The sequence below is a fragment of the Meles meles genome, chromosome 8 (assembly GCF_922984935.1).
Source record: "Meles meles chromosome 8, mMelMel3.1 paternal haplotype, whole genome shotgun sequence".
Classification (NCBI taxonomy): domain Eukaryota; kingdom Metazoa; phylum Chordata; class Mammalia; order Carnivora; family Mustelidae; genus Meles; species Meles meles.
Window position 1 is genome coordinate 32,377,612 of NC_060073.1, and position 24,679 is coordinate 32,402,290.

Consider the following 24,679-nt stretch of genomic DNA (forward strand, 5'->3'; position numbering starts at 1 on the left):
AGTTTATGATAGGCAGTCACCTTAACATACATGTTATGATCCTCGGCAGTCCATAAAAATTGTTGTCTTTTTAAATTTCTGCATTACTTGAATGAAATGAAATAGTAATATGTACCAGGGCTTGTGTTAGAAGTTTAAATAAGTTTTGGATGAACTCATGTAAAATATCTGTGAACTGACAGGTTATTCCTTACATTGTATTACTCAGAAACTCAGAATTTAAGTAAAATGGCAAGATTACATTTTATTTTGTCATTCCTAAACTTGTTTTCTCATGTATCTTAATTAGATTCTCAACAGAAAGAGCAATCTGAAAAAAGGGAGAGAGAAACCTTTCCCCAAAATCTAGGTTTTAGAACAAAATCTGAAGGCAGAAGGAGAGCAGCATTATATCGTTTTCCCTGTCAACATTTCAGAAACTGAGGGTCAGCTGTGTATTTTAACCCAGTCACTATTACAACTATTGTATCAAAGAGCATCTGCTAAAAGTTTATAACAAAAATGCTGTTAGGTGCAGAAGCAAGAGAACTACAGAGGTTTAGCAACCTTGACAGATACATTGGTATATCTGAAAAATAATGAAAATATTAAGCCAAAGAATGAATAATAAGGTATTTAAGTGGGGTAGGTACTCAGCACACCAGAGTATAATTGAGCATAATACTTCAACATAGGGAATGCATTTATATATTCTTAAAAAGTGATAGTAATTGCAAAAAAAAAAGGCTGAGTTATAAATTTCCTGTGTCATTTTTGTTATAATTCCTTTGCTATGACATATAATAATGGGGGCACATCGTAGGGCATAACAAAATTTAAAAAGTAAACTTTTGTGTTAAGCTGAACAATAAATACTTAAATTTATTCCTATGAGAACATGCAAAATATTTAATCTGGTATCTTAAGGAAAATCAGTGCTCATTACTATTACATATCTCTTAGATATTTAGTTATATTCATAACTTAAATGAAATTATGGCAGCAATTTGTAAATGTCTCCATTCCAAATATCCTTACAGATGAGCTACACCACTTTACTTACTACCAAGGTAAATGTAGTAATACTCAGTTCCTAATAGCCTATTTTAAGTAAACTAAATTAGGTTATTTGAAAATATAAGTTTATTTGAAAATGTAGTGATAGAGGAAATAAGAAGAAAATTTCCTTTTAAAAAGAAGAATTTGGGGCATGTGGGTGGCTCAGTTGGTTAAGCGTCTGCCTTCAGCTCAGGTCATGATCCCAGGGTCCTGGGACTGAGGCCGACATCAGGCTCCCAGCTCAGCAGGGAGTCAATGCTTCTCCCTCTCCGTCTGCCACTCCCCATGCTTGTGCTCTCTCTCTCTCTCTTTCTCAAATGAATAAATGAAAAAACTTTTTTTTTTTTTTTAAAGAGGATTTATTTCAATATCAGAACATTATTTTGACTCAGGAATATTTTTTAAAGTAGTGCTTCACAGATGCATTTTTGTGGCTTCTTGAATTCATCTAAAGTTTCTGAGACAGATGTATAGATAAGGTAATTTGGCAAATGAAATATTTCATAATATAACAATATGGAAATTTATTAACATAAAAACAACGTAAAATTTATGCTTTTGCATGTTGTAAATTTTTTCACCATTCTTGGTATTCACCATATAAATATCTACATCAACTCTGTTTAATCTTTATGAAAGTCAATAGTTGTAGAACCTCTGGTTCAGAGAGACAAACCAGTTCAGTTTGTTATCAAGTTTCATGAAATAAAATACCATTTATTGAAAATTGTGTTGTTTTTCATACTCAGATAAATGACTAGGAAAATAAACATTTCATTCCATTCTAATAATAGCTTACTGATCAAGGGTCCTTTGGATGGATGTGTGCAGATGTGTGTACACATGTGTATATACATATATATGCAAGTATGTATATATCTTTTTGCTATTGGCTTTGCTTTTTTTGCACTTTATAAAATTTCTTGCTCTTAGAAGATGTATCATCATTCTGCAAGAACACCAGCTCTGCACACTGTATCATAGGAACTGTTATGACATGCCTGTTTCCATAGCAACCACAGCAAGTGGAGAGAGGTGTCTGTCAGGGACCAATTTACCTCTCCAGACGGCAATGCTACTAAAGGGAGGACACAGTGCCCATAAATCTTAGCTAGAACCAAAAATGGAGCAACAATGAGCAAAATAAAATTATAATAAAAACTGAGCCCACAAAACTGTAACATACATGGGGTTATCTATAAATAAATGTGTATGCTTCACCACACACATAAGTATTTTCAACTTGCTATTAAACTGATGATCAGCTATAGTGAGTGCTGTGAAATTTCTAGGCCTGATGATCCACATACCTGTACCCTTGGGGCAAATAATACATTATATGTTAATAAAAATAATTTTTTAAAAAACTGATGATCAAAACAAATTTAAAAATTACTTTGCTGTGGAAAAAAATTAAATATAGCAGTAAAGTTTACTTAATTTTAAAGAATTTTAAAGAATACTTAAAATTTATGGATTAGGAGCAAACACAGTTGATAATGCAAAAAAGAAAGACTTCTGGATTCCCTGCTTTCTTCAGTAAAAATAATGGTGCTCTGGAAATAATTCTGTTAAAATAGTAATAATGAACTGAAAATCTTTAGCAGCTATAGCAATTAAAATCACTGAGAAAGATTTCTGAAAGGCATGATATCTAGAAATAAAATTTCTCTCATTTTGTTTAAGTTAAACTAACCGGAACATCTTTAATAGTAGGAATTTGGAATCTTTAACAGAGGGAATTTAAAAACTTCCATTTTTAAAAATAGAGCTACAGAGAAATAATTAAGTTATAAAATACTATAAGATAGCAAATAAAATCACCTTTTATTCAATGAGACAACTCAAAGTGTGATGTTATAAGAAATAAAATCTTAACTAATTTTACTCATAAGGGAATTCAGTTAAGGACTAAATGACAAATATAAAAAATTTAGATAAGAAAGTGCAAGTCCTGCAGATTTAGGAGTAATTTTCAACATGTGGCTATTTATTCATTCCAGGTGCTACAAATATGTACTTCAGATAATTTATACCGACAATGTATGTATACATCTTTTGTGCATCCACTGAGAACTTAGCTAAAACTTTAAATACACATTAACCATCAAACTAAGGCTGCCTGTGCACTGCTATGGACATCTTCTGTGCTTGGAAACAGCTTGCTCACTGTTGATTATTCTAAAACTTTCTGGGTTTACCTCTAAAGAGTTTAAAAGCAACATTATACACATGATTATAAGAGGTTTTGAAGGTACTCAATACCTGGGGATTGGATCCATCAAATCCTTCCTCATATATGACGTTCTGGATAAACTGAAGCAGCTTTCTGTAGCCACTGGTCAAAGAACTGTTGGTAAGAAGGGGTTCAAACATACATGGGCTTATTACAAGGGAAATTCAAAATCTAACCCAAAACATTAAGGAAATAATTAAAATTTATGAAATTACTTAAATATAATATAAAATGAACCAAAATAGTAAAAAGAATTTAAAAATATACAGTCAATAGACCCAGGGAATAAGTTATAATGCCTTATGTTAACTGGCTCAGTGTTCTTGACATAATGGGAAGATAAAAATCTGTGGAGACTGAGATGGCTTAATTATGTCAAGCTTAGTTACCTCCAAGAAAATTAATGATTTAATGAAGCAACCGAAAAGATGAAGCCACTATAGCTTTTCAGGAGTAATCATAGATAATTACCACATAGTTAATGAAGTGCTATGCCAAGTACACCTGAATCAATGTCTCGATCACCTAAGCTCATTTTCCAGGAAACTCTTAATTTTCTTAGAACAAACTGCTAAAATAATAGTAATTAAAAATTTGATTTTTTTAAGGCCTATGAAGACAAACGAGTGTAATTTCCACTTTGTTTTTAAAACAAAAATAATAAAGTAAATGTATGAATTCAAGAAGACAAATTATCTCTCACATGAATATTAGTATTAATGTTCCTATTTTAAAATATTTTACAAAAATGGGGAGAGTGGCAGGCTCAGTTGGTACAGCATGAGACTTGTGATCTTGGGGTCGTGAGTTCAAGCCTCACGTTAGGTGGAGAGCTTACTTAAAAATGTTTTTACAAATGTTATGAAACACCTCAAAAAAATTAGTAACTGTGAAGAACATCTGGTTTAACACTGACTGAATTTAATATTCTTGATAATGCACAACCTGCGTGCTATGGCTGAACATTGTCATGATAATGAAGTTCTGGAGCATAGCTATTTTATAGACATTTAAGTGACAAATGCTGTAAAAGCAGTGGGTGTCCTTAAAAATACAGAAGTGTTTGCTTCGTGTGATCCTAAGTAAGGCGATCACATATGCAGAATCAGTGCCCTAAAGAAAAATGAAATATAATTTGAAGCACACATGTAACATTAAAGAACCTAACAAGTTAGGGAAAGCAGCTGACTACTTAGTGTGCAAAATCAGTGGTAGGTTACTCGGCCTGTTGCCCTTTTCTGTAAATATTTTATTGAACAGCCAGAGCTAGCCCCAAAGCACCTAACAAAAACAAAACAGAAAACCAAGAGAAAGGAATACTGTTATGTGCAAAATAAATATGACTCCAATCGGAGGCTTGGCCAGTATAGTTATTTCACATATAGTTATTTCTCCATTTTCAATGAGGGACTGGATTATGTGGACACATGTTTCCAGTTTAGTGAGTGAAGAAGTGTGTCCATAAAAAATGATATTCCATAATGGTACTGATGTGACTCTTTCATAAGTATATGAATATATAAATATATATAAATACATAAATACATATGAATCGATAAGTAACGTATTTGTCCTGGCTAGCTCAACTTTCAGAAGAAAGTGCTGCTGTTTGAAGGCAGCATGTTCAATTCCTATCCGGGTCAATTAGATGTGCACAAGGAGTAAATCTGCTCCAAGGCCCCAGATTATGAAGTGAATTTCAGGCAACCATTTGACAAATGTCAATATGGATTAAAGGAGGGTAGATCAAGAATATAACCAGTTCATTCTAATCCACCAACAACCAATCTACTCAAGACATTATTTCACATATAACAACGTTTCTTAAGCATTTTTCTTTTGCCCCAAATTGTTCAAAAATAAAATTTGCCTTAAGTGCTTGGTAGTAAATTTGCTGTCTGAGGTACATTACTAGACAACACCTACAGAAATTAATTCTTAGTTTTGTTGCTACTACTCAATCAGAAGAATCAGTTATTTCTTTTTTATTCACCCAGTCTGTTAAAATAACTATAGTAGAGCTAAGGCTCTCTTCAAAGGTGGTAGAGAGGTTTGATATGGGAACAAAAATAAAGACATACAGCCAAAACACCTTAATCTCTTTCTTTATTTAACACTGACATAAAACAATCCAGTCATCAGCAATGTTTAGAACTTTACAAGTAATCAACTTCCCCAAACTAATTAGATTTCTAGGACAATAAACACTTTGATAACAAAATTAAATGGGAAAAAATCAATATATTTAGGTATATAAGTTGATAATATTCATTTATGATACATGGAATTACAGTATTTAAAACTGAACTGGTTTATATAGTATTGATATTAAACTATTACTAAGTATTGTTAATTTTCATGAGATATAGCTCTTGCCAGCAATACATATAAAAATCTCTTTACTGACAAAAATATCTTCTATTGTCATCTAAAATTTTTAAAAAATTAAACCCCTTTAATTTTGAGGCTGTTGTCTTTTTTTGTAGCTGTTCAGCAGTATAGTAACTTATAAATCATGGGTGGCAGGAGAAACTCTAGTTACAAATATGACCCTGTCCTCCTTAATGTTTCCAAGCAATTAACAAAGGTTAGGTTATCAAAGTATTTAAAACATGTCCTAAAGCAGCATATTTCAAATCCTGTATACTATTTTACCTTGATTTTCTTAATTTTCAATAACTTTTACAGGAAAAAAAAAACCCAAGAATTTGTGATTCCACAATTTGTCTTTAAAACTATAACAGTACAAAGAATATAAAAACAATTATTAGAACTTTAATTTTTTTTTATATTTATTTTTATTTGTTTATTTACAGCATAACAGTGTTCATTGTTTTGGCATCACACCCAGTGCTCCATGCAGTACGTGCCCTCCCTATTACCCACCACCTGGTTCCTCAACCTCCCACCCCCCCCAACCCCCCCACCGCCCCTTCATAACCCTCTGGTTGTTTTTCAGAGTCCATAGTCTCTCATGGTAGAACTTTAATTTTTACCTTTAAAATATCATTTAAAATTGTTTTTGGTCAAAAAAAATTGTTCCATGTCTACTTCTATTACCATATCTTCTGATAGTAAATTTCTTTGTGTTAATATTAAATACAGGTAAGAATTTCCAATAACACGAAATGTAAAGCTATACATATATTATTATATATATATATTTTTTTTAAGTAGGCTCCACAACCAACGTGAAGCCCAGTGCACGCTTGGACTCATGATCCTGAGATCAAGATTGAAGCTGAGATCAAGAGTCAGATGCTTAACTGACTGAACTACCCAGGCACCCCTAAATTTATATTCTGATGGCCAAGTTCAACATTTTTAAAAAACTGACAGAAAGAAATGAGACTTTTGTACCTATCAGTATCTCCTCCACCCAATTTTCAGCAGGACATCTGACAGACATTTACAACAGTTAACTTCAATTTCTATTGACAAATGGCATTTTGGTTTTTTGGTGAAAAGTAATTTTGTCATCCTCATTAAGAAAGTTTAAAAAAAGGGGGGCACCTGGGTGACTTAGTCCATTGGGCTTTGGACTCTTGATTATGGCACAGGTCATGATCTCAGGGGTCATGGGATCCAACCCCACGTTGGGGTCCGAGCTCAGTGCAGTGCTTGTCCCCCTCTCTTTGCTCCTCTCTACGCTTGTGCTCTTTCTTTCTCAAATAAATAAATCTTAAAAAAAAAAAAAGATTTTAAAAATCTGCTATAGTATATCTAGATGTAGATATAGATGCAGTATATCTAGAAAATAAATCAAGCAAATAAGAAATACCACTTGATGACCTTGTAGTTTCTCAATGAACAAAGGAATACTTAAAAGTCTCAATGTGATCAAAGAATAAATGTAAATGTAACAACAACAAAAAAGCTTGAGTAACAATAGATGAGATTTTATTTGTGAAAATATATACTACAAAAGTAAAAATACATATATATAAAATAACTAGTTGATAAGGGAAATGTTTTCTCGTAAATAATAAACTCGATTTTTTTGTAACAAAACTACTTGATTTTATCTACTGGCAAACTGTCTAACATAGTAAATACTCAGGAAACGTTCTGCCTCTCTGTCACATTTGATCTTTACAATAGCCTCGTGAGGTAGTCATTAGCTCTATCTTATGGTAGGGAAAATTAAGACCCTTTTGGAGACTTAAGTGATTTGTTCAAAGCTGTACAACAATTAAGTGACAGGCACCTAAAAAGTTTTCTAAGCCTCAGAGTGAGATCCAGACTCAATGAAAAGCCTGTGGGTTCAAATACACTAATGTGGCTGTGATGAGGTTTGAACGTGACTCCATTTAACAAAGTATCCAGGTGTATAGTTGTAGGAAGAGATTTTTCTTTTAGTCCCACCTATGAAACCTTCACAATAGGCCTCACTTGTATTAACTTGGTACATGACATACATATAAAGACAATTCAAGATGGAAATAATGTAGGTTTACAATATATAAACGATACCAGCGTAACACAGTGGAAAGTATGCTCAAGACCTGCGCTCCTGGTCTATCTGTATCAGCAACTAGAGCTAAACGTGTGATAATGAGGCAAAGTACTTAACTTTTCTGTTCTGGGGCTCAAAATTTTCTCAGGTGACAGAGTTGCACTAATAATCTCTCTTGTCCTTTCTGACTTAAAATTACATAGTTCAAGAATGATTTTTCTTTTTAAGACTGATTTATCTCATTAAAACGATTAATTGCTGGGTTTTTGAAAATAAGAACTTCTGGTGCATTTTAATATTGATATTACTACTTGATAGAAATAGGAAGAAAAACTGTTATCACACCCAATTAGGATTAATTTAAAGTGAAGATGAAGCATTTTTGATATTATTATGCAAATCATTGAGAAAATATGATTTGTATTACCAAAATTCTATTTACACATATATTTCAAGTATTCATTTATGACAAATAGTGAGATATACTTGTAGGGGAGTAGGCACAATATTAAGTGTCTCGACTAATTGTGTAAAATAGTTTGCCTAGCTAAAGTTATATTAGCATATAATTTGCATGTGACTATAAAGACTGTGAAGTCTATTCACAAGTAATTTTCAAGTTAAAAATTCCATTACTATTACCCTGAAGGCTGTCACAGATTTTTCTTTTCTGACGCTTTTCACCTAATAACACTGAGTTTGATTCTCTTCACCATGAATACTCAACTAAGAGTAGAACATACAGAGACTAGGAATGCAAGGAGGAGACTAGGAATGCAAGGAGAACAATGACCAGCACAGACCTAAGAGTCACAGTTGGAAAATACTAAGAACATGCATTCAGTGTCTGACAGAGATTCTACTGAAAGAGGTTACAGACTTTCATGAAAAAGAATTCAGTTCTATATTACTATGATTTCTTTTACTTACTGATGTAAAGAAGTTATTAGATTATGTCTCCTACCACCCATCATTGTTGTTGTCATCTAGCCAACCCTGGGCCATTAACTGTCTTTCAAACATCCTGGCCTTTCAGTTTCTTGACCACCTCTCCTTCAATGATCTTATTTCCATCCTACCTATGGTGCTCCCTCTCACGATCATACCTTAGACCCTGTCATTATCAATAATTGTTATCCCTATGTGATCTCAATTCACACCCCCTACAACTGCCACTTCCTATCTCCACCCAGAGCCCATAAGAAATCATTTGACTACACTGAGATCTCCATACCATTGCCTACCACTTCACTTTCTCCCTTTGATACACTCTTTCAACTATTTAACCATCTTTATCCATGATCAATTCTTGTATCTCCTTCCTTGCTCTTCTCCTGCCTTGTCTCACCTGCTCAGCAAAACTATTCTGGCTAAATTCAACTCTCTGTCCACTCCACATTTGCCTCAGTACAGCTAAAAGTGGTAGGAGAAATGGCCCCATCCCAGTGGACTGATCTCAGTGTAAAATCATGACCTTAAACCTCAATAGGCCCTTAAGACTGCCTGGCAATCCCACTATACACAGTCTCCCCTTCTTGATGATTTTTTCATACTTTCTCTTTTTGTATACAAACCCTTAATATCCCTACCCATCTTTATTCTTAGCTTATAACCTTTCACTGAGAAAACAGAAACAACCAGCAGAGGCATCTATCACTACATTTACCTATCAGCATCTTTACCAACGTAAATACCCTCTTCTCCTAAATTACCATAGTTGAACTACTTATGAAACTTTTTTTTTTTTTTAAAGCAAGTTCTACGTGGGGATTCTAATGTGGGGCTTGAACTCATGACCAAGATCAAGAGTCAGATGCTCTACTAACTGAGCCAGCCAGGTGTCCCACAGGTGAACTATTTATTTATTAAAGATTTTATTTATTTATTTGACAGACAGCACAAATAGGCAGAGCACAGGCAGAGAGGGAGAAGCAGGCTCTCTGCTGAGCAGGGAGCCCAATGTGGAGCTTGATCCCAGGACCCTGGGATCATGATCTGAGCCGAAGGCAGCCACTTAACCAACTGAGCCACCCAGGAGCCCCTAGGTGAAATATCTAAACACCTCTACTAAGCCAGTATCCGTACTTGCTCCCAGACCTCATCCTATAGGATGTCACTCTAGCAATTCTTCCATTTCTCTCTCATATTAACTTTGCCTTTCTAATGGATGCATTCTAAAGTATATAAACATACTCTTATGTCTTCCTTTTTTTTTTTTTTTTAAAGATTTTATTTATTTATTTGACAGAGAGAGATACAAGTAGGCAGAGAGGCAAGCAGAGAGAGTGAGAGGGAAGCAGGCTCCCTGACGAGCAGAGAGCCCGATGCGGGACTCGATCCCAGGACCCTGAGATCATGACCTGAGCCAAAGGCAGCGGCCTAAACCACTGAGCCACCCAGGCGCCCTTTTTTTTATAAACACAAGTATATCTCTTCCTTTTAAGAAAATAAAAACATTTCCTGTCTCACTTCCTCTGCCAGCGACTACTCTATTTTTCTGTATCAGAACTCCTTGAATTTTCTAATATTTGGTGTCTCCAACTCCTTCCCTCACATTTTCATTTAAAACCATTCCAGTTAGGCTTACACCAACATCATTTCATTAAAACTGTTATTATGGTCACCAGTGACCTCCACTGGCTAAAATCAATGGATCCTTTAATTTTTGTTAACAGAATTTTATTGAGATATAATTCATATACCATTCAATTCACCCACTGAAAGTGTACAAATTATGGGTACCTGGGTGACTGAGTTGTTTGGGTATCTGACTCTTGATTTCTACTTAGGTCATGATCTCAGGATTGTGGGATTGGGCCTGGCATCGAGCTCTGTACTCAGCAGGGAGTCTGTTTCTCTCCCTCTCCACTTCCCCATCATGTGTGTGCTAAAATATATAACTAAATCTTTTTTAAAAAGTGTACAATTCAATGGCTTTACTATATTCACAGAGTTAGGTTAACTACTACCACAATCAATTTTAGAATAGTTTTCATCCCTTCAGGAGGGAGTGCTTTACTCATTAGCATCACCCTCCTGAACTTTCCCATGCCCCCAGCCCGGAAGAACCACTAATCTACTTTGTCTCTATATATTTGCTTATTACAGTCATTGCATATAAGTGAAATCATATATAATTTGTCTGTTGTTTTTGGTTTCTCTCACCATAATGTCTTAAGGGTTCATCTATGTTGTAGCAATGTAACAATATTTCACTCCTTTTTAGGGCTGAATAATATTCCAGATATGGATATATCATATTTGTTTAACCACTCATCAGTTGATGAATATTTGGGTTGCTTCTACTTTTGGGCTATTATAAATAATGCAGCTATAAACAATTCATGTACAGGGTTTTGTGTGGATGTGTGCACAACACTGAGAAATAAAAAAAATTTCTCTTGGCCATATACCTAGGAGTGGGATTGCTGGATCAAATAATAACTATATGATGGGGTGCCTGTTTGGCTCGGTGGGTTAAGGCCTCTGCCTTCAGCTCAGGTCATGATCCCAGGGTCCTGGGATCGAGCCCCGCATCGGGCTCTCTGCTGAGCAGGGAGCCTGCTTCCCCCTCTCTCTCTGCCTGCCTCTCTGCCTGCTTGTGATCTCCGTCTGTCAAATAAAGAAAGAAAATCTTTAAAAAAAAATAATAATAACTATATGATTAACCTCTGGAGGAAATGCCAGACTGTTTTCCAAAGCAACTGTCATTTTACATTCTTGCTGGTAGTATATGAATGTTCTGATTTTCTCTGCATCCTTGCTAACACTTACTATCTGAATTTTTTATTCTAGCCATCACAGAAGGTGTGAAGTGGTATCTCATTGTGTCGTTGTTTTATTTCCTTGTTTTGGCCTGGTATATTTTTATTTGTCTTTTACTTTATATGTTTTCTTGTCTATATATTTGGATTTATTTTTTGTTAATAGAACATAGTTAAATTTTTTTTAAAGACTTTATTTATTTATTTGAGAGAGAGAGAATGAGAGAGAGCATGAGAGAGGTCAGCTGGAGGAGCAGACTCTGCCGAGCAGTATCATGACCTGAGCCGAAGGCAGTCACTTAACCAACTGAGCCACCCAGGCACCCCCATCATTAAATTTTTAACCCATTTTTTCCTTTTAATTGCAAAAACACATATAGTGTACAATTCATAAATACAGTTTATATTTATAGAACTTTTTATCTTGCAAAACTGAAACTGTACACCCATTTAAAAAAACTCCTTGTTTTCCCCTCTCCAGCCCCTTGTAATCATCATCACAAATCACGAAGTAGTTTGTTTCTATGAATCTGACTACTTTGGATACATCACATGAATAGAATAATAAAGTATTTGTCTTTTTGTGCCAGGCTTATTTCACTTAGCATAATGTCCTTAAGGTTTATCCATGTTGTATCATGTGTCAGGATTTCCTTTCTTTTTAATACTGGATAATATTTCACTGTACGTATATACCACATTTTGTTTACCCATTCATCGATTGCTAGACATTTGGATTGCTTCTACCTCTTGGCTATTGTGAATAATACTGCTATGAGCATGGGTATGCAAGCATCTCTTTGAAACCCTGCTTTTAATACTTTTGGATATACACCCAGAAGAGGGATTGCTCATTCATACAGTTCTATTTATTAATTTTTTGAGAAATGCCATAAAATTTTTCATAGCAGTTGTACTATTTTACAATATCACCAAGGCACAAGGGTTCTAATTTACTACATCCTTGCCAATACTCTCTATTTTATATTTTTTGGAGAAGCTACCTTAATGAGTGGGAGGTATTATCTCACTGTGGCTTTGACTTGCATTTTTCTAATGATTAGGTCTATTACCTTTTCATTTGCTTATCAGCTATTTGTATATCATCTTTGGAGAATTATCCGTTCAAGACCTTGGCCTAGATTCTAATCAGGCTATTTGTTGTTACTGAACAGTAGTTCTTTATATATTTTGCATATTAATTCTTTATCACATAAAAGATATGCAACTATTTTCTCCCATTTCTTAGGTTGCCCTTTCACTCTGTTGACTGTGCCTTTGGATGCACATAAGTGTTTAAGTTTGAAGTAGTCCCATTTGTCTATTTTTGCTTTCTTTGCTTGTGCTTTTGGTATTATATCCAAAATAATTGTCAAATCCAACATCACAAAGATTTCCCCCTTAGTTTTCTTTTTAAAACTTTTATAGTTTTGGGTTTCATGGTTAGGTCTTTAATCCATTTTGAGTTAATTTTTGTATACAGTATAAGAGTCAATCCTCATTCTTTTGCATGTGGATAATCCAGTTTTCCCAGTACCATTTACTGAAGGCTGCTCTTTCCCCTTGAATGGTCTAAGCACTCCTGTCGATGACTGTTTGACCATATATGCCAGGGTTTACTTCTGGGCCCTTTATTATATTCTATTGGTCTAAATGTCTGCCTTTATGCCAGTACTAAACCGCACTGCTTTGATTACTGTAGCTTTGTAAAATGTTTTGCAATTAGGAAGTATGAGACCTCCAACCTTGTTCTTTTGCAAAACTGTTCTGGCTATTTGGAGTCCCTTGAGATTGAGTCCCTGTATGACTTTAAACAAACTAATTAAACCTGTTGTGTCCCTTTCCTCATGTTCAAAATGGGGATACTATAAGCTTCATGAGATTTTTGTAAGGATTAAATGAAATAACAAAAATAATATGTTAACAGGTGAGAGGTAATCAGATAATGATTATTAATCCCCATGCTGTCAATATAATATAGTAATGCTCCAGTTGCAGGATGGATGTAAATCAGTGGGATAACAAGATGGAACAAGGTAAGCACTTAAGGAGGTAAGAAGGAATGGGATGAGTACAACGGTACCACTTAGAACTAACTGCCAAGTAAGTACGAAGAAACATTCTGTTATCGAGTCTTCTAATAAGCTTTCAGGAGTGAGCTTAGTGTGGGAGGCACAGGAAATATGACTACTGCTCATTCACAGACATATCTAAGGAGGAACTGATTTCCAAATGTGTTTTTCTCAAAAAAAAAACAAAAAACGATAAGATAGGGAAAAGAAAGCTGATTGTCCAGATTCTAAATATTTGCTTGTGTAGTTACAGTCCCAAAGGAGAAATAGCTTTATTGATTCACCTATTAATAAAAATGTTTATTAGAATAAATTTCAAGCATTTAAGCAGAAATAATAATAATGATGGAAGCCAAAATTCATTAAGCCCTTACTATATTAGCCAGTGTTTGCTAAGTGGTAAAATTTTTATTATCTCATTTAATAATCTTAAGAAGTAGTTTCTATTATTATTTCTCCTACTGAAGCCTAAGTAATGGGGGCCCCAAGAAGCAACTTGTACAATGTCACATAGCTAGTAGGTGGAAGAGTCAGGATTCAAACCTAGATTGTCTAACCGAAGGGCCCCTATCTAAACTACACAGACTCACAGGAAGGTTTATAAAAGGAAAAAGAAAAAGAAAAAAAAAAAAAAGGCTAAATCATCCACAATTCAAACACCCAGAGACAATAGTAGTTAGGCTATTGATGTATATCTTTACAGACTATTTTTTACATAAACACATCATATATTACACATATTGTTTTGTAATCTGTTTTGTTTTTATCTCCTTCCTTTGCAAGCAAGGTATTCCACTATGTAAATACAACATAATCAACCAATCTATGTTGATAATTCTTAGGTTATCTCCAGATTTTCAGTACACACAGATTATAATAATCTTATTGTACACGTATCTTTGTTAACTTGTATCATTATTTCTTTGTCATCAATTCCTAGAAATGGGACAATGGTAACAATGATAATGTACATTCCAACTTTTGATACCCTTTACTAGAATTAACAACATTCCTATGGTTAACATAAGCGACATCCACACCATCTTTAACACCAGGTATTATCATTTTAAATATCTGATAGCTGGAAAATGGTATCTCTTTGGTTTTTCTTTGCATTTCTTTTTTTTCTTTTTTTTTTTTTAAAGATTTTATTTATTTATTTGACAGAGAGAGATCACAAGTAGACAGAGAGGCAGGGAGAGAGAGAGAGAGAGGGAAGCAGGCTCCCCGCTGAGCAGAGAGCCCAATGTGGGACTCGATCCCAGGACCCTGAGATCATGACCTGAGCCGAAGGCAGCGGCTTAACCCACTGAGCCACCCAGGCGCCCTCTTTGCATTTCTTTGATCACTAAGGAGGCTTACTAGCTATTTTTTGTTTTTTTCTTTTGAGAACATCCCATTGTTATCTTTTGTCCATTTTGTATTAGGATACCCAACTTATTACCAATTTAAAAATGCTCTTGGGGCACCTGGGTGGCTCAGTTGGTTAGGATTTGACTCGATCTCAGCTCAGGTCTTGATCTCATGGCCATGAGTTCAAGCCCTGTGCTTGGATCTGGGCTGGGCGTGGAGCCTACTTAAAAATAAAATAAAAATGCTCTCAATTTACTAAGGATATTAACATGTCTATACACAAATTTACTAAGGATTTTAACATATATATACATATGTTTATTTTTTAAATTCTGAAACAATTTCAAACTTATAGAAAAGTTGCTAATATAGGAATTTTTCTTCTCCTGTTCTGCTAGAGGATAAGTTGCAGACATGATGACACATCACTTCTTAACAATTTAGGCTATCATTCCTACAAACATTCTCCTACATAACAACAGTATAACCATCTGACTTGGGATATTAGTATAATTTGGAAATTAGTACTACCATCTTATCCTCAGACCCCATTCAAGTTTTGCCACTTGTCCCAATATCAGTCTTTAGAGCAAAGCACTCAGTTCAGAATCACATGTTGTACTCAGTTTTCATGTCTCTCTTCAGTCTTATTCAACCTAGAAGTTCCTTAGACTTTCTTGACTTTTATGGTCTTGACACATTTGAGGATTACAGGCCAGGTATTTGATAGAATGTTCCTAATTTGGGTTTGTCTGATGTTTCCTTTTGATTAGATTTAAATTAGGTATATTTGGTAGAAATACCACAGAAGCGTTGCTGAATTCTTTTTTTTTTTTTTTTTTTTGCATTGCTGAATTCTTGTTCATGATTTCAGTTTGCCCATTACTATTGACATCAACTTGATTAAAGTTATGTCTGCCAGGCTTCTGCCCCATAATATTCCTTCCCCGTGTAGTCAGCAAATATTTTGTGGGAAGGTACTCTGTAGTTATGTAAATATCTTGTTCTTTGATAACTTATTTAGTCATTTATTTATTTGTATCAATATGTACTCGCAGCTTTCTAATTTATTAAATGGGTTACAATCCACTTACCATCATTTTTTTATTCTGATGCTCAAATTTTCTCCTATTTGGCCAGTGGGAACTTCTCTGAGTTGGTTTCTGCATCCTTTTGAGATTCCCTGTGCTTTGGACTTGTGCTCAGTGCGGAGTCTGCTTGTTCCTCTTCCGTGCACTCCCCCTCCCCCCACTGGTACATGCATGCTCTCTCCAATAAAATCTTTTTAAAATTTTTTAAAAATGATGTTTATTCATCATAAAAATTCAAATACATAAAACAAAGAACAGGAAAGCTCCCCAAATCCACTACCCAGAGGTGAACATTGTTAACAGTATGATGAACATCCTCTCATACATCTCTCTGCACCAGCCCTTCCTTCTTTTACTGAAGAAACTAATGTGGGCTATTAAGAAGTAAGCTGTTAAGAATGGGAGAAGATATTTGCAAATGACATATCAGATAAAGGGCTAGTGTCCAAAATTTGTAAGGAACTTAGCAAACTCAACACCCAAAGAACAAATAATCCAATCAAGAAATGGGCAGAGGACATGAACAGACATTTCTGCAAAGAAGACATCCAGATGGCCAATAGACACATGAAAAAGTGCTCCACATCACTCGGCATCAGGGAAATACAAATCAAAACCACACCAGTTTATGAGATATCACCTCACACCAGTCAGAATGGCTAAAATTAACAAGTCAGGAAATGACAGATGCTGGTGAGGATGCGGAGAAAGGGGAACCCTCCTACACTGTTGGTGGGAATGCAAGCTGGTGCAACCACTCTGGAAAACAGCATGGAGGTTCCTCAAAATGTTGAAAATAGAACTACCCTATGACCCAGCAATTGCACTACTGGGTATTTACCCTAAAGATACAAACGTAGTGATCCGAAGGGGCACGTGCACCCGAATGTTTATAGCAGCAATGTCTACAATAGCCAAACTATGGAAAGAACCTAGATGTCCATCAACAGATGAATGGATTAAGATGTGGTATATATACACAATGGAATACTATGCAGCCATCAAAATAAATGAAATCTTGCCATTTGCGACGATGTGGATGGAACTAGAGGGTATCATGCTTAGTGAAATAAGTCAATCGGAGAAAGACAACTATCATATGATCTCCCTGATATGAGGAAGTGGAGATGCAACAAGGGGGGTTAGGGGGATAGGAGAAGAATAAATGAAACAAGATGGGATTGGGAGGGAGACAAACTATAAGTGACTCTTAATCTCACAGAATAAACTGAGGGTTGCTGGGGGGAGGGGGGGTTGGGAGAGGGGGAGTGGGGTTATGGACATTGGGGAGGGTATGTGCTATGGTGAGTGCTGTGAAGTGTGTAAACCTGGCGATTCACAGACTACCACTGGGGATAAAAATACATTATATGTTTATAAAAAAATAAGAAATAAATTAAAAAAAAGAAGTAAGCTGTTAAAAATGATTTTCATTCTAAAGAATATTATGAGAACTAAGTATAGATTTGTTTAATTTTGGCATTTCTTTCACATCCTTTTAAATACTACACATAACTATGAGTCTTTTAAATTGTCTAAGGAGGAAATTTAGTTTGAGTCTTGTGAACTTCTTTGACCACGTATCATTAAGGTTTTGGAACCTAAATTAATATCTCTGAATTAGTGTTAGAAAATAATTTAGAAACAGCTACATAAAATTTTATGTAAACAGGATCCTGTAGGCTATTATTATAATTATTATATGTATCCCATTATTATAATCTGCTTTTTCACTTCCTTGTATCTTTGATGCTAAGTCCAGTATCCATCTTAAGTCTCTTACGCAGAAAAAACTGCTGTGGAGCCAACCTGCTAGAGCCGATGCTGTAGTCTTTGCAACTAGCATCAGCCACAGACCTTAATAAAAGACACTGTGCCCACCAGCCTCCAAAGGATATTTCCCTTGGAAGGTAGTGGGCACTTGAACATGTGATTGGTATCCTTTTTCTCAATGTTACCTTCAAACCACTCCTCCTCCTCCATTTTCTGGCAAAAACAAACAAACAAAATTCATGTTTTCTTATGTCTGACCAATCCCAATCATTCCCCTTTTAAGGTTCTGTCTTTATCAAGCTTCTGGACACTTTCCCCTACCAGTTGAAGACACTGTACCTGGTATACAGTCCTAATTCAAACGTCTTATTCTCAACCAACACTTCTGATCTTGGTAATTGCTTTGTTCATTTACCACCACTATTGAGGCTAGGAAGTCCACCACCAGTCCACTATCCCTTCTCTCTCTCCTCATATATCAACAGCAGTTGTCTTCATTTTCTTAGCCCTAGTATGTGATCCATCATTTACTATGTTTAATACCTTAAACTCCTGTTGCCTGAACCTCTCAAAACTTGAATCCTGCCTACACCAGGAATCTTAGCAGAGAGGCAAGAAAGTAACAATCTAACAGACTGTACCACCATAAATATTTGATACTTCTCTAGTAGGTATATTTTTCCACTCCATAAAACCACCATTTCAACCCTTCTCATTTAACCCAAACTCCTAAGAGGTAAGTCACTGTTTCTCAGCAGATGACGCTGCCTATTATTCACTGAGTAAAGAAACAATCTCAGGCCATATCTTCAACACTACTTAAGACCCTGCCTTCAACTTTACAAACCTATTCGTTTGCATCTACACTGTTGTCTTCTACCTTTCCCTCCTTCCCTCCAGTGGAGGAAATTTTAGACATTTAAGTGGTCAATCCTTGGTCTTGAGTAGTTTAGGAATTCTGCCAAATTGTTTAGCAATTTGCCTAATGTTATACAGCTAGAAACCACTATTTCCTCTTCTAATCTCCATCCATTCCCTCTCTATTGAATTTTTCTTATTCACATTAAAACAGAACAAAACAGCAAAAACTTCTTGCTTCCCAAACCTCTTCCACTTACTGTTTTTTCTCTGCCTCCTTATGAACAAATTTCTTAACAGAATTATATTACCTCTGCCTATCTCTCTGAACTCATCTTTCTTCTAGCTCATCCCATTATTCTTTTCACCAACATGGCCTTTCAGGTCCTTGAGTATACTAAGTGTTTCCTTTCTTTGCATACTGGTTGCTCCCTGCAGAATATTTCTTGGCTACTGCCCTTTGTAGAATGGTTTTCTTATTTTCAAGTCTCAGCTGAAATGCTTCTTCAGAGAGGCAATCCTGAATAACTCAAAGCAGATCCCCTTACCCCGATATAACTTGTGGAATGTTCTTTTTCTTTGTATTACTTATCATAACTCTTAATGACATATATATTTATTTATTTGGCTTTAAAAATTGTGTGCTTTCTCATAGACTAAAAACACTACACATGGTCAAGCTGCTTTGTTTACTACAATAAATTTAGAGTTGAGCATTATGCTAGGCTCATAAAAGGTGCTCAGGTTCACAGAAAGTGTACCCATCAGAAAATGTGTTCCAATGAGTACTGCAGGATATGTTTTTTACAGCAGTAAAGGACACCATTCTAATTCTATTTCCTGAAACCTGGAAAGCATTCTTGATATTCCCTTTACTCTTTCCCCAACCCTGATGACAGCAAAGAAATCATATTAGGCAAGGATCCTGGGCCTTATATGATCTCTGTTAGAATGTAGGTTTATTATTCTGGATGTTGCTATAGAACAGTTTTTCTTTTTTTAAAAGATTTTTATTTTTAAGTAAAATCTGCATCCAACGTGGGATGCAAACCCACAACCATAAGATCAAGAGTCATGTTCTCTACTGACTGAGTAGGTTAGGTGCCTGACCTACAGCCAGGTGCCCCTAGAATGTGGGTTGATTTTTCTAAATGAGATTGGAAGTAATTGGAGGGTTTGAGCCAGAGGAGTGATAAGAGCTGACTTTTGTTGTAAAACTGTACTAATGAAGTAAACCAAGTCACATATAGCTACTTACATTTAAGTTAATTAAATTAAATTAAAATAACTCTTCCTTAAATGTTTGGTAGAATTCATCTGTGAAGCCACCTGGTCCTGGACTTTTGTTTGTTGGGAGTTGTTTAATTTCTGACCACATCTCTTTGCTGGTTATGGGTCTGTTGAAGTTTTCTATTTCTTCCTGTTTCAGTTATGATAGTTTATATGTGCCTAGGAATTTATCCATTTCCTCCAGTTTGTCTGATTTGTTGGCATATACTTTTTCTTATTTTTCTCCTATAATTGTTTGTATTTATGTGGTGCTGCTTGTTATTTCTCCTCTCTCGTTTGTGATTTTATTTATTTGGGTCCATTCTCTTTTCTTCTTGATTAGTCTGGCTAGGGGGTTATCAATTTTATTAATTTTTCAAAGAACCAACTCCTGGTTTCATTGAACTGTTTTATTACTTTTGTTTGTTTTTTAGTTTCTGTTTCATTTATTTCTGCTCTGATCTCTTTTTTTTAAAGATTTTATTTATTTATTTGACAGAGAGAGAGAGAGAGCACAAGCACAAACAGAGGGAGTGGCAGGCAGGGGGAGATGGAGAAATAGGCTCCCCACTGAGCAAAGAACCTGATGTGGGGCTCCATCCCAGGACCCTGAGATCATGATCTTAGTTGAATGCTGATGCTTAACTGACTGAGACACTCAGGTGCCTCTATTTCTGCTCTGATCTTTATTATTTCCTTCCTTCTGCTGGTTTTAGGGTTCATTTGTTGTTGCTGTTGTTGTTTTCCAGCTCCTTTACATGTAAGATTAGGTTGTTTATTTGAAATTTTTCTTGCTTCTTGAGGCAGACCTGTGTTTTTATAGACTTCTCTCTTAGGACTGCTTTTGCTGCATCCCAAAGGTTTTAGACTGCTGTGTTTCCATTGTCATTTGTTTTTATGTATTTTTAAAATTTCTTCCTTGATTTCCTGGTTGACCCATTCACTGTTTAGTATTATGCTGTTTAACCTCCATGTATTTGTGGTCTTTCCAATTTTTTGATTTGGTTGACTTCTAGTTTCATAGCACTGTGGTCAGAAAAGATGCATGGTATGACTTCAGACTTTTTGTATTTGCTGAGGCCTGATTTGTGACTGAATATGTGATCTATTCTGGAGAATGTCCCATGTGCACTTCAAAAGAATGTGTATTCTGCTGCTTTAGGGTGGAACGCTCTAAATATATCTGTTATGTCCATATGGTCCAGTGTATCATTCAAAGCCATTGTTTCCCTGTTTGTTTTCTGTTTAGATGATGTGTCCATTGATGTAAGTGGGTGTTAAATTCCCCTACTACTTCTTTATTATTATCAACTAGCTCCTTTATGTTTGTTATTGTTTTATATATTTGGGTGCTCCCATGTTGGGTACACAAATACTCACAACTGTTATATCTTCTTGTTAGATTGTCCCCTTTATGATTACATAACACCCTTCTTTGTCTCTTTTTAAGTCCTTGTTTAAAAATCTAGTCTGTCCGATGTAAGTATTGCTACTAAGGCTTTCTTTTGACATCAATCTGCATGATAAATGTTTCTTCACTCCTTCACTTTCAATCTGCAAGTCCAAAATAAGTCTCCTCTAGGCAGCATATAGATGGGTCTTGTTTTTTCATCCACCATGATACTCTGTATCTTTTGATGGGAGTCATTAGTTTATTTACATTCAAAGTATCATTGATAGATACGTATTTATTACCATTTTATTTCTTGTTTGTTGTTGTTTCAGAAGATTTTCTCTGATACCTATTTTTTCAAACTATTCCAAAAAAAGAAAAGGGAAGAAAACTTACAAATTCATTCTAAGAGGCCAGCATTACCCTGATACCAAAACCAGATAAAGGGGTGCCTGGTGACTGGGGAGAGGTGGGTAGGGAGAGGGTGGCGGGGTTATGGACATTGGTGAGGGTATGTGATATGGTGAGTCCTATGAAGTGTGTAAATCTGGCGACTCACAGACCTGTACCCCTGGGGCTAATAATACATTGTATGTTTAAAAAAAGGGGGGGCATCTGGGTGGCTCAGTTGGTTGAGCAACTGCCTGCAGCTCAGGTCATGATCCTGGAGTCCTGGGATCAAGTCCCACATTGGGCTCCCTGCTCAGCAGGGGGTCTGCTTCTTCCTCTGCCCTTTCCCCTGCTCATGCTCTCTCTCTATAATGAATAAATAAAATCTTAAAAAAGAAACAGATAAAGACTCCACTAAAAAAGAGAACTACAGATCAATATCCCTGATGAACAAGGCCGCAAAAATACTCAATAAAATACTAGCAAACAGAATTCAGCAATAATATTTAAAACACCATTCAGCATGATTAAATGGGATTAATTCTTGGATTGCAAGGTTGGTTCAATATTCACAAATTAATTGAAGTGATACACTGGGTTAATAAAAGAAAAGAACCATATAATCATTTCAATAGATGCAGATAAAGCATTTGACAAAGTACAGCATCCATCCATGATAAAAACCCTCAGCAAAGTAGGCTTAGAGGGAACATACCTCAAAATAATAAAGGCCATGGATGAAAAACCCACAGCTAGTATCGTCCTCAATGGGTAAAGAACTCTACAATCAGGAACAAGACAGGGACGTCCACTCTCATCATTGTTATTTAACATGGCACTGGAAGTCCTAGCCACAATAGTCAGACCACACACACACACACACACACACACACCCCCACCAAAAAAGTCTGAAAAATGCAAAAAGTAAAAAGGCATCCAAGTCAGCAAGGTAGAAGTCAAACTGTCACTATTTACAGAACATGCTACTATATACAAAACCCCAAAGTACTGCACAAAAAAAACTGCTAGAACTGATACATGAATTCAGTAAATTCACAGGATACAAAATCAATGTACACAAATCTGTTGCACTTCTATACACCAATAATAAAGCAGCAGAAAGAAAAATTAAGGGATCAACCCCATTTACAATTGCGCCAAAAACAATAAGATAACTAGGAATAAACCTAACCAAAGAGATGAAAGACCTGTATTCCGAAAACTATACAACATTGATGAAAGAAACTGAAGATGACACAAAGAAATGGAAAGAGATTCCATGCTCATGTGTTGGAAGAACTAATACTGTTAAAATTTTTCTATTACCCAAAGCCTTCTACAAATTCAATGCACTTATTATAAAAATACCAACAGCATTTTTCACAGAGCTAGAATAAATAATCCTAAAATTTGTATGGAACCACAAAATACCCAGAATAGCCAAAGGGACCTTGAAAAAGAAAAGCAAAACTGGAGGTGTCACAATTCCAGACTCAAGTTATATTACAAAGCTGTAGTGATCAAAACAGTAGAATACTGGCATAAAAGGAGATGTACAGATTAACGGAACTGAATGGAAACCCCAGAAATAAACCCATAGTTACATGGTTAATTAATTTTTGACAAAGCAGGAAAGAATATGCAATGGGAAAAAGACCATCTCTTCAACAAATTGTGTTGGGAAAATTAGATAGCAACATGCAGAACAATGAAACTTGACTACTTTATTACACAAATAAAAAAATCAAAATGATGAAAGGCCTAAATATGAGACATGAAACCATAAATGCCTGGAGGAGAATACAGGCAGTAACTTCTTTGATGTTGGCCATAGCAACTTCTCACTAGATATGTCTTCTGAGGTAAGGGAGACAAAAGCAAAAATAAACTACTGGTACTTCATCAAAATAAAAAGTTTCTGCACAGTGAAGGAAAAAATCAAGAAAACTAAAAGGCAACCTATAGAATGGGAGAAGATATTTGCAAATGACATATCAGATAAAGGGTTAATATTTAAAATCTATAAAGAACTTCTAAAACTCAACAGCCAAAGACCAAATAGTCCAATTAAGACATGGGCAGAAGACATGAACACACATCTCTAAAGAAGACATAGAGATGGCCAACAGACACATGAAGATGCTCAACATAACTCATAATCAGAGAAATACAAATCAAAACTATAATGAGATATCACCTTACACCTGTCAGAATGGCTAAAATCAACAACAGAAGAAACAGCAGGTGTTGGTGAGGATGTGGAGAAAGGGGAACCCTCTTACACTGTTGGTGGGAATGCAAACTAGTGCAGCCACTCTGGAACACAGTATGGAGGTTCCTCAATAACCACATTGAGATACCACCTTACACCAGTCAGAATGGCCAAAATTAACAAGACAGTAAACAACAAGTGTTGGAGAGGATGTGGAGAAAGGGGAACCCTCTTACACTGTTGGTTGGAATGCAAGCTGGTGCAGCCACTTTGGAAAACAGTGTGAAGATTCCTTAAGAAATTAAAAATAGAGCTACCCTATGACCCTGCAATTGCACTACTGGGTATTTACCCCAAAGATACTGATGTAGTGAAAAGAAGGGCCACCTGTACCCCAATGTTCATAACAGCAATGGCCACAGTTGCAAACTGTGGAAAGAACCAAGATGCCCTTCACTGGACGAATGGATAAAGAAGATATGGTCCATATATACAATGGAGTATTATGCCTCCATCAGAAAGGATGAACACCCAACTTTTATATCAGCCTGGGTGGGACTGGAAGAGATTATGCTGAGTGAAATAATTCAAGCAGAGAGAGTCAAGTATCATATGGTTTCACTTACTTGTGGAGCATAAGGAATAACACGGAGGACATTGGGAGATGGAGAGGAGAAGTGAGTTGGGGGAAATCAAAGGGGGAGACAAACCATGAGAGACTGTGGACTCTGAGAAACAAACTGAGGGTTTTGGAGGGTAGGGAGATGAGGGGTT

The 24,679-nt window shown here is 35.7% G+C and overlaps 1 protein-coding gene across 2 annotated transcripts in view; it reads right to left on the reverse strand.

Moving 5' to 3' along the window:
• ELP4 (elongator acetyltransferase complex subunit 4) overlaps window positions 1–24,679 on the reverse strand; it is a 245,584-nt gene that overhangs the window by 147,732 nt on the left and 73,173 nt on the right. For both annotated transcript variants that reach the window (XM_046017915.1, XM_046017914.1), the window contains one exon: window positions 3,304–3,388. In XM_046017915.1, the coding sequence (XP_045873871.1) occupies window positions 3,304–3,388 (85 nt within the window). The remainder of the gene's footprint in view (window positions 1–3,303; window positions 3,389–24,679) is intronic.